At 40.6% G+C, this 11,823-nt stretch overlaps 1 protein-coding gene and 1 long non-coding RNA gene across 2 annotated transcripts; both read right to left on the bottom strand.

Annotated features, from left to right (window-relative positions):
- Positions 1-2,606: 2,606 nt before the first annotated feature.
- LOC310721039 lies at positions 2,607-3,964 on the bottom strand. The gene is made up of 8 exons (XR_014531900.1): positions 3,932-3,964; positions 3,809-3,835; positions 3,676-3,699; positions 3,539-3,568; positions 3,311-3,346; positions 3,154-3,189; positions 2,919-2,982; positions 2,607-2,769 (listed from the first exon to the last, which is right to left on the bottom strand). It is a non-coding gene; the product is annotated as an uncharacterized lncRNA (long non-coding RNA).
- Positions 3,965-7,329: 3,365 nt separating this feature from the next.
- Positions 7,330-11,475, bottom strand: LOC310721550 (uncharacterized protein; the record flags this gene model as incomplete). Its single annotated transcript, XM_083533334.1, has 8 exons — positions 7,330-7,368; positions 7,506-7,535; positions 7,706-7,819; positions 8,030-8,095; positions 8,191-8,883; positions 9,101-9,156; positions 9,344-9,392; positions 11,470-11,475. The coding sequence occupies 8 exons, from the start codon at positions 11,473-11,475 to the stop codon at positions 7,330-7,332; spliced, it is 1,053 nt and encodes a 350-aa protein (XP_083389460.1).
- Positions 11,476-11,823: the final 348 nt, after the last annotated feature.

Raw genomic sequence — 11,823 nt, 5'->3', positions numbered from 1 at the left:
CTCCACTCCGACCCCAAGCGATACCGCGGCGACTCCTGGTCCCAACTGATACTCGGAAACTCGAAACCCTGTAGTTCTCTTTTCACACTTTCCTTCATCCTGAAAATAAAACAGCAACTGCACCAACCAGCAATTACTTGTCAAGTTCATTCTTCAGTTTTGTGTTTGTTACAGTTTTTCTCAGTCGCTTTGGAGCGTTTCCCAGATCAGAAATTTTATTCTTAAAACTACGTTTAAGCTCCACGTCATTTAGTGCAGTCATCATTTAACTAATTGTGTTCCAGTGTCTGCTGGTTCCTACATTATCAGTTGTTTATGTTCATGTTGATCAAAATATATTATTAGTTTCACCTGAATAGTTTTAACCCCCAAAACATCTCAGCATCAGTTCATTGGATACGTCATTAAATGTAAAATGGTTAAACCAGTTATCAGAATCTATGAAGCTTCAACTTCTATAAAACTTTTTTTATAGTGTAAATGTGTTGAATTGATGAAATTTGAAGATAAATCTTGAATGTCAGTAATGAAGTCGAGTAAACGGCATCAGATCAACCAATCATCAACCAGATCTCTAAAACAGGTCAAAGGTGAATCTCATAAAACTTCAATTGGAGCGTGAATAACACAAAACACAGAATTATACATTCTGAAAATAGATGAACAACTAAGAAACAAAAACACTTGTATAGTACAGTATTGAAATAAAAATCAAATACTAAATTCACATATACCAAACAGAAGGAAGTGAAATGTTGTGCATTTTGAGTCACTGTGATCCAAACTATAGTTTATATCAAGAAATCCTGAAACTGTGCCTCATACTAACAAAATGAATAAACATTTTGATGATTTTGTATGTGATCAATGACAAAGAGACTTTTTTATTCTGATGGGAAGGAGATGTTTATTGACACTAACACTTACTTTTAAGAGATGAACTGAAGATTTTGAGAAAGGTTCAGGGTTTTGCAAGAAATCCAGTGTCATGCTGTTTGTACACAGTGTTTTGAGAAATGCACTGATTTGCAAATATTAAGGATGATTTGAGAAAAGCTCCAAAGCAGCTGAGAAAAACTGTAACTCAGTTTGAATCATACGCACTTCTGTCATCACACAACCATCAACAGAAAAACATGAACACAAACATTTACAGAGGCGCTTTATGTCCTAATAAATTCTCTCAAATAAATCAATCTAATGTTCACTTACAACCAGGTGAACACCAGCGGCGTGCGAGATTCCAGTACAAAACTGAAGTTTCAATAAAATTGTATAAACATGGGAAATAATGAACCACTGCTGTGAAAGGGAACAAACAAAACAACAAACACCGGATTCTGTTTAGTTTGGTAGATTTGGCGCTGGGACATAGTCAAATTCCAGTGTATTCCAATGTAAAGTTTTATTAAATCCCAAAAAATTCAGGGTAAACTACAACAAAAACAAGTGATGGAAAAATCTTCACAAATAATTGTAACTAGATAAATAATACACCAAGGTTGGTCTCCTGTGACTCGAGACAAGGCTGAGGAGACCAACATACACAGGACTGACTAAACAACATGAAAAACCAAACCAAGAAACAGGGACACTGGGATTAAATACACCTGGGGGGATTAGAGACAGGTGGCAAAAACTAATTAAAGAGAAAGTAAACAAGAGGGGAATTATGGCGACATCTGGTGGACAAAAAAGGCCACACCCAAACAGTCTTTACTACAAGCTGAATATGTATCAGTGTTGCCTCAATGGTTCAGGGTCTGAATAATTGATCAGGAATTCCAATCCCAGCACCACCAAGCCCCCAGTGTTGGGCATTTGAGTAAAGCCATCTCTGACTCCACACCCCTTACACTGCGGGGTTTTAGCGAGTTTTTCTCAGTCGCTTTGAAGCGTTTCTCAGATCAGAAATTAAATTCTTCAAACTACTTGTTCAACCTCCACATCAGGTTGTGCACATCATCAAAGCAATTTCTTGCTGCTTTGAACAAATTGCAAACGTGTTTGTACATTTATTTAATTGTGTAATTGTTTCCTAAATGATTTATTGTTTATGTCGATGTTGATCCAAACATATTGTTCTGTTTTTTACCTGAACAGTTTTAACCCCCAAAACATCACGGCATCGGTTCATTGCATTCGTCATTTAATGCAAAATGGTTAAACGAGATCTAATAATCTGTCAAGATCATCGTCTTCACATTTTTGTCTTGAACTGATGAATTGTGCTGACGGATCTTGAATGTCACTTGAATGGCGAGTGAACGGTTTCAGAGCAAACAACAATCCAATAAAACAGGTTGAAGGTGAAGATCACATTGTGAGACACTGAGTCAGGAACATCGACATCAACACAGACCACAGTGTGGATGCTGAGGTTTTTAATGAGAGAAAAAAAAAAACATTACAGACTTTTAATTAATAAACACACCCACCACACACCCACTACACACACACCCACCACACACCCACTACACACACACCCACCACACACCCACTACACACACACCCACCACACACCCACTACACACACACCCACCACACACCCACTACACACACACCCACCACACACCCACTACACACACACCCACCACACACCCACTACACACACACACACACACACACACACACACACACACACACACACACACACACACACACACACACACACACACACATTTACTAAACACACACTCCAACATGATCCCACAAGACGTTAATGTTGTTGGTGCTGTAGTGATTGATGATGGCTGAGTTTCTTTTTTTCTGTGAAAACACAAAAGATCATTAGAAATACAGGACAGACAGACAGACAGACAGACAGACAGACAGACAGACAGACAGAAAGAAAGAAAGAAAGAAAGAAAGAAAGAAAGAAAGAAAGAAAGAAAGAAAGAAAGAAAGAAAGAAAGAACCTGTGGAGTCGTGTCTGGTGTGATCTTCTCTCTCCTTCTATCCTGCAGGATTTTCAGCCCAAGTCTAGATAAATAAATAAATAGATGGATGAATAAACAGAGATACACACAGAAAGGTGAGTACGGTGTGAAACGACGTGAATGATTGTATCGTGTGTTGGAGTTGAACACGTGGAGGAAACAGGAAGTGAATGAATGGAACGTTTATGATTTATTGCAAAAATAATGACTTTACCTTCTGCATCACTCCGAACTCCAGCGAGAGCTTTTTCTGATGTGGAGGAAAAAAACTTTTATTCTTTAATCCCTCAGACAGAAATAATGCAGTAATAATAATAATAATAATAATAATAATAATAATAATAATAATAATAATAATAAGGTGTGGTTACTGCAGCAGTGGGGGTGAAGACCATCTTCACGTACGGCTGAATAGACGGGGAGAAGTTTTATTATTAATATGTGTGTGTTATCATTCGTAATAAAGCAAAAGTGAGAAACAATAATGTCTCAAAATTATTTCAATAAAAATACAATAGTGTGTGTGTGTGTGTGTGTGTGTGTGTGTGTGTGTGTGTGTGTGTGTGTGTGTGTTCATATAAAGTCAAAATTGTAAATACCATTAAGGCCTGAAAGTGGTTCCTGTTTGTCTGCAAAAGAATAAATCACTGAAATATTATTCATGTTTTTTTCTCGTCTCAGTATAAACTCAGGGTGAATGTATTTTTTTTTGGTTGAAAACAGAGGATGTTGTTACCTGCAGCAATCCCTGGATCTGAGACTGAGAGGAAAAACAATCACCCTTTTATAATTGCAGTAATAAAATTATAAACAAATATTCTTTTGACTCTACATTTCTTTATAAAGAAAGGAAAAAAAAAAAACCTTACTTTTGATAAGACAAACATGTTTTCCCCCTGCAGACAAAATGAAAAAAGATGTAAAAATCAGAGGAATAGAATTAATGTAGAGTTAAGAGTTGATTTTTGCTTCTTTAGTGAGAGTTTACACACCTCTCTCAGTGGCAGAGTGAAATTCAAATCCTGAAAAAAAAATATATATTTTATATTAATAACATTTTTTGCAACTTATTTCATAATCATTTAAATTAAATGTATTATTTATATTATTATTATTATTATTATTATTATTATTATTTCTTTTTTTTATTATTATTATTCAATATTTGTATTTGTCACAAACACACTTCTTCTTCTTCTTCTTCTTCTTCTTCTTCTTCTTCTTCTTTCGGCTGCTCCCATTAGGGGTCGCCACAGCGGATCATCCGTCTCCATACCCCCCTGTCCTCTATATCTGCCTCTTTCACACCAACTACCTGCATGTCTTCCCTCACCACATCCATGAACCTCCTCCTTGGCCTTCCTCTTTTCCTCCTACCTGGTGGCGCCATCTTCAGCATTTTTCTACCAATATAATTCATGTCCCTTCTCTGCACATGTCCAAACCATCTCAATCTCGCCTCCCTCACCTTGTCACCAAAACATCCTACATGTGCTGTCCCTCTAATAAACTCATTTCTAATCTTGTCCATCCTCGTCACTCCCAACGAAAACCTCAACACCTGCAGCTCTGCTACCTCCAGCTTCACCTCTTGTCTTTTACTCAATGCCACTGTCTCTAATCCATACAACATCTCAGGTCTCACCACAGTCCTATAAACTTTCCCTTTCATTCTTGCAGATACTCTTCTATCACAAATCACTCCTGTCACTCTTCTCCACCCACTCCACCCTGCCTGCACTCTTTTCTTTACTTCTCTAACACACTCTCCATTACTTTGCACTGTTGACCCCAGGTACCTGAACTCCTCCACCTTCTCCACCTCTTCTCCCTGCAACCACATCACTCCACTGCCCTCCCTCTCATTCACACACATGTACTCTGTCTTACTCCTACTGACTTTCATTCCCCTTCTCTCCAGCGCATATCTCCACCTCTCCAGGCTCTTCTCAACCTGCTCTCTACTCTCACCACAAATCACAATATCATCTGCAAACATCATAGTCCAGGGAGACTCCTGTCTGACCTCGTCCGTCAACCTGTCCATCACCACTGCAAACAGGAAAGGGCTCAGGGCCGATCCTTGATGCAGTCCAACCTTCACCCTGAACCAGTCTGTCGTACCTACTGCACACTTTACTGCCGTCACACTGTCCTCATACATGTCCTGCACCACCCTCACATACTTCTCTGACACACCTGACTTCCTCATACAATACCACAACTCCTCTCTCGGCACCCTGTCGTAGGCTTTCTCTAAATCCACAAATACACAATGCAGCTCATTTTGTCCTTCTCTATACTTCTCCATCAACATCTTTAAAGCAAATAAGGCATCTGTGGTGCTCTTCCTCGGCATGAAACCATACTGTTGCTCACAGATGGTCACCTCTTCTCTCAGCCTGGCTTCCACTACTCTTTCCCATAACTTCATGGTGTGACTGATCAACTTAATTCCCCTGTAGTTACTGCAGGTCTGCACATCTCCCTTATGCTTAAAGATCGGTACCAGCACACTCCTTCTCCATTCCTCAGGCATCCTCTCCCCTTCCAGAATCCTGTTAAACAATCTGGTTAAAAACTCCACTGCCATTTCTCCTAAACATCTCCACGCTTCTACCGGTATGTCATCTGGTCCAACCGACTTTCCATTCTTCATCCTCTTAATTGCTGCTATCACTTCCTCCTTACTAATCCTATCTACATCCTGCTTCACCAACTCCACATCCTCCAACCTTCTCTCTCTCTGATTTTCCTCATTCATCAGCTGCTCAAAATACTCCCTCCATCTTCTCAACACACTCTCCTCACTAGTCAACACATTTCCCTCTCCATCCTTTATTGCTCTAACTTGCAGTACATCCTTCCCAGCTCGGTCCCTCTGCCTGGCCAATCGGTACAAATCCTTTTCTCCTTCCTTAGTGTCCAACTTCTTATACAGCTCCTCATATGCCTTTTCCTTGGCTTTCGCCACATCCCTTTTTACCTGCTGCCGCATCTCCTTGTACTCCTGCCTACTTTTCTCATAACTCTGTCGATCCCACTTCTGTTTTGCCAACCTCTTTCCCCTAATGCTCTCCTGCACTTCCTCATTCCACCACCACGTCTCCTTGTCTTGCTTTCTATTTCCAGATGTCACACCAAGTACTTTTCTAGCTGCCTCATCACTCCTGCAGTAGTTGCCCAGTCATCCGGCACCTCTTCACCACCACCAAGCCCCTGTCTGTCCTCTTCCCTGAACCTCACACTACACTCTTCCTCCTTCAGTTTCCACCATCTTATTCTTCTTTCAAACCTTACTTTCCTCCTCTTCTTCTTCGCCTCCAAAACCATCCTACAGACCACCATCCGATGCTGTCTAGCTACACTGTCCCCCGCCAACACCTTACAGTCTCCAATCTCCTTCAGGTTGCATCTCCTACACAGAAGATAATCCACCTGTGTGCACCTTCCTCCACTCTTATACGTCACCCTGTGATCCTCCTTCTTCTTAAAATACGTGTTCACCACTGCCATTTCCATCCTTTTAGCAAAATCTACCACCATCTGCACTTCCACATTCCTCTCCTTAAAACCATACCTACCCATCACCTCCTCATCACCTCTGTTCCCTTCACCTACATGCCCATTAAAGTCTGCCCCAATCACCAATCGTTCTTTCCTAGGTACACCATCTACCACTTCATCTAATTCACTCCAGAATCTTTCCTTCTCCTCCATCTCACAGCCAACTTGTGGAGCATAGGCACTGATGACATTTATCATCATCCCTTTAACTTCCACCTTCACGATCATCACCCTATCAGAAACTCTCTTCACCTCCACTACACTCTTACTGTACTCTTCCTTCAGAATCACCCCTACACCATTTCTCTTCCCATCCTCTCTTCCTGAACACACAGCATATCTACCTTTCTCCTCTCCATCATATCAGCTATCTCTCTCCCTTTACCCGTCATAGTACCAACATTTAAAGTACCAACCCGAACCTCTACTTTCCTACACTGCTCCTTTTCCTGCCGTCTCTGTAGACGCCTTCCTCCTCTCCTTCTCCTTCTTCGGCCAACAGTAGCCCAATTTCCACCGGTACCCTGTCGGCTAACGATACCTGTGGCGGTCGTTGTTAACCCGGGCCTCGACCGATCCGGTATGAAATTCTCATTTGTGATCCGCATATTTGATTTGGCACATGTTTTACGCTGGATGCCCTTCCTAACGCAACCCTCCCCATTTACCCGGGCTTGGGACCGGCACTAAGAGTACACTGGCTTGTGCCCCCCTAATGGCTGGGTTACACTAATATACATAATACAACATTTAAATGTAAATATTTTTTATCTAATATAATATATCATTTTATATAATGATAATTTATAAAGTATAAAAAAAATCACAAGATAATAATCACCTGCAGTGTGATGTTGTCCGTCTGTGTGTAAAGAAATATTAAAGTCATTATTACAGACACAATCGTTATAATTTCATCACATTATAACAGTCATTTTTATATTTACAACATAAATTATTTTGAGCGTCAAAATCATTTGATTACAAAATAAATCAGACCTTGAACAGAGGGATGAACTGAAAGTTGGGCTGAAACACAATTCACATAAAACCTCGTTGAGGATCGAGAAAATCACCAAAAATAAATCGATTATTAAATTAACTTCTGAATTTATCATCAGAAAAGATTAAGGAAATAAAGTGAAAATGAAGAGACCACTGGACCACAAGATCAACATGAGGCATTTGGTAAGACTTACACTGAATGGTTTTTCTCCATGATGTGGTGGTCCTCTATGTGACCCTCCATGTGATCCTCTGTGTGATCCTCCTCTCAGTTCTGCGAATTCTATAGGCATCCCAATTCCAAAATCCTGTCCAAAATATTGCCACCAAACAATTATATAGTAAAATAAATGCATTTTAGGAGGATCAGGAAAATACTTGTGTTTGATAACATTTTTTCTCAGTTTAAATATTTATCTTTCAATTGGATTTGAACCCAAAGTAGAAGTTCCACTCATGCATGAATCAGTGCAAGAAAATATCATCTAGCAGAACTCCCTCAGATTGAATCCTCTTACATTTCTTGGCCCGTCTCCAGATGGACCCCAGGATTGGTCACCATCTGATGCTCTCATCTGTCCAGGCTGTAAACAATGGTACATAACATTCTCAGCAAATTAGCATTAAAGGAAAACATCTAAATAGATATGAATCAGTTTGCTTATGTATGTGAACCCACCACAACTGGAGGCCGATCGCCTCTTCCACCAAATCGTTTAGTAGTTTCATTCTTTGCCTTGTGATGTTTCCCCAATGACTCAGAACTGTCGTTCGTTGGCCTACGATGTCCTCCTTTAGACCCAGGGCGTTGTTTCATTGCAGAAGGACTTTGCATTGGTCCAGCTTCTCCTCCAATTGTTCCAACTCCTCCTGTAAATCCAGGATTTCCTCCTCCCATAGGCCCAGGACCTCTTTCCATTGGCCGGAAAGCACCTCCACTTGGGCCAGGATGCCATCCCATTGGCCCTGATCCTCCGCCCATTGGCCCAGAACCTCCTCTCATTGGCCCAGCTCCTCCTCCCATTGGACCAGCTCCTCCTCCCATTGGCCCAGATCCTCCTCTGATTGGCCCAGCTACTCCTCCCATTGGCCCAGCTCCTCCTCCCATTGGCCCAGATCCTCCTCTCATTGGCCCAAATCCTCCTCTCATTGGCCCAGATCCTCCTCCCATTGGCCCAGATCCTCCTCTCATTAGCCCAGATCCTCCTCCCATTGGCCCAGATCCTCTTCCCATTGGCCCAGATCCTCCACTCATTGGCCCAGATCCTCCTCTCATTGGCCCAGATCCTCCTCCCATTGGCCCAAGACCTCCTCTCATTGGTCCAGATCCTCCTCCTACAGGTCCAGGACCTTGCTGCCCGCCATTTTCTGGCTGTAGATAAAAAGAAGTAATTTAAATCAGGTACATTCATTTTCCCATTAAGTATTTGAATAATTATAATTATTTCACAGTGACACCCACAAGTTTCCCACATAAACCCATTTCAGATAAATAAAAAAAATTATATTATAATAGTCCATAAGCAGCCAGAACCCAATAATTATCATTTCTTTGCTTTAATAAAAAATAAATCAAAGGTTTTACTCACGTGAGCAACAGTTCCAACAACCAGCAACACCACCAGAAACACCACGTCCATTTCAGCTGGGAACAAAAATCACACGTTAAAGTCACAATATTGAAGGTGAAAATGAGTTTAACATTATTTCCATTTCATTCAACACAAAAAGAGTTCAGCCTTTGAATCCAGAGTCGTCCTGGAAAATCACATCGATTTTCACTTCTAGATTTCTGGATTTGATAATGATACAAAAGTCCGGACGTGATTTACCTCCTTCTTCTTCTTCCTCCTTCTGCTCTACTCTCCGGCTTCTGTCGCTCTATTTATACTGTACACAGAGAGTTGAGAAACCAACACAGTTGCTCAAGAGAAGCAATCGTGAGCGAACACAGATGCAAGAACATAGAAACCAAACCTGCCCGTACTGGATACACTAACATGCCAAAAGTATTTGGACACCCGACTTTTCCAGTCGATGTCTTTGGATGTTCCATCACCATGAACATATGATTTGGAGTGGAAGATCTCATGCTATAGAGCCCCAACCCTGAATAAAGAATATGATTGTTGACTGCACACCTGGGGTCCTCACTTCCTAACATCTAACACCCTTGTGGCTGATTGAATCTCAACAAATCTCCACAAGGAACATCTTCCCAGAAGAGTGGAGGTTATTATAAGAGAAAATGGAGACTCAATATGTAATGAGATGTTCAAATGATATAGACATACAGAACCAATCTTATGGTCGGGTGTCCACAAACTTTTGCCTCTTCTGTATTTCAGTGTGAAGTTTAGATCATTTCGAGTTTATTATCCCGAACACTAAAAACAAATATCTGAAGACATGTTGATGAAAATGGAGGTGTGATCATCTGAAGGTTGCCATGTTGCAGTGTTTAATCGTTGTATTTATAAAAACATACAAACGAGCAAACATACAAGCAAAAAAAAAAAAAAAAAGCTAAGACGTCTTTCTTCCAGACGTCACAAAGACTTTTGAAAATCTTTTGCAATTTCTTTAATTGATCGGTGTTGACGGTGGAACACACCACAGACTAAAGCAACACCTTAAGCTTCTTGTTTTGCTTCAAGCCTCAATGATCGGTGGTATTATCTCTCTTTTAGCAATCTGCACGTGTGGAAACATCTCACTAAAGCCATGGAGAAGGAACCTGGAGGAACCTGATCTAACCGGATCGTTCAGATGCTCTAAGTACATATTTAGTAATTGCAATTTAATAATAAAAATTTGCATCCGATTGATTTATTTACTTGTCTACATCAAGATCCTGTTTTTTAGCCTCAAACTGATGGGGATCCCAATTCTGTTTCCTGTACATAACCTACAGAGATTTTACGATGCTTTGCTCGTGGTTGTTCAGTAGAAAATAAGCAAATCGTATTTTACATTTTGCTCGTAGAGACGACTCGTTCTTCTGAGTCACGTTAAAGACTTGTTCAAAATAAACGAATCGCTCATAAACGACTCCTCGCTAGTGAGGAGACCTGGGGTGCAGTTCGCGTTCACATTCATCATATTCATCTTGAAGGTGTTCAGTAAAGTTGGAGCTCTATAGAAGGAGATCTTTCACAAACTTGCAACCCATGGTTTGGGTCACCTACTTCAAGTGAAGGAAAGATTTCATGCTAGCTCTTCCAAAGACATCCTGTCCAAGTGTGTGGGAAGAACCACATATGGCTGGAGAAATCGTCTGTCCCAATACTTTTAGAACATATAATGAAGTTTTAATATAAACACTAAGACGGATGAGTAAATTGGGTTCATGTTAAAAAGTAATTCAAAATATACAATAATGTAAACTGTGGGATTTTGGTAGCAGGTCTATGCCTCAGCCACTAGGTGGTGCAGGTGCTATGTTTATGAGATATGAAATAAAACCCAGGCAGATAAATTAAAGTCAATAGGAAAAGGTCATCACAAGGTCAAATGTTTGTTATCTTCTATAATTCCATTGATGTTGTACTGCGGTACAAGGAATGTAATAATAACCTGAACACCAGAGTTTAAGCTCAGAGTTTAAGGTGCCAAACAGGTGATCAGAAGGTTGTGAGTTCAAATCCCAGCACCACTAAACCTCCTTCTGCTGGGCCCATTAGCAAGGCCCCTGACCTTGTATAAGTGAGTATTTTGTAAATTGTAAGAAGTTCATCTGCTGACAAACCACCAGCATCTCAGTGATCAGTGTCCAGTCCTGCTATGTCCTGAACAGTTTACTATTTATTCAAATGAAACGCTGATGTTTCTCTTGACAGTGGATCTCGTCCCCAATAATTCTGACCTCATTACACTTTAATTCTACGAGGTGGCATCAAAGCGTTTTGAGACTCATTTTAAAACATGGCAACAGATAGCAGCACAAGGCTGCACTCACAGTCATGGGGAGCACCAACCTTCGTAAGTCTGTGCACCAATAGACATCGTCCTGGAGCTGTGCAGCTGGTGCAGTTCTGACCAAGTGAAACAACACGATCTCAGAGACGTTCCAGAAAACCGCTGTATTGCTGTGCAAGGGGACTTTTTTAAAGCTGACAGTGTGGAAATGTAGATAAATAAAGTACTTTCCTGTAAACAGAGCGATACCTCATATATATTACTCAGATTCTGACCCTGATTTAGTTTACATCATTATTATATATTTACGGGTGATGTATCATGTGAAATTTAACGTAGGTTGATCTTATTACTCTTATTGGCTCATTACTGAAGACACTGAGACTTTTAAGGT

This window comes from Silurus aristotelis (genome assembly GCF_946808225.1).
Source record: "Silurus aristotelis genome assembly, chromosome: 27".
Lineage (NCBI taxonomy): Eukaryota > Metazoa > Chordata > Actinopteri > Siluriformes > Siluridae > Silurus > Silurus aristotelis.
The sequence above is the reverse complement of the archived record's forward strand: the minus strand, read 5'-3'. Positions and strand labels throughout refer to the sequence as shown.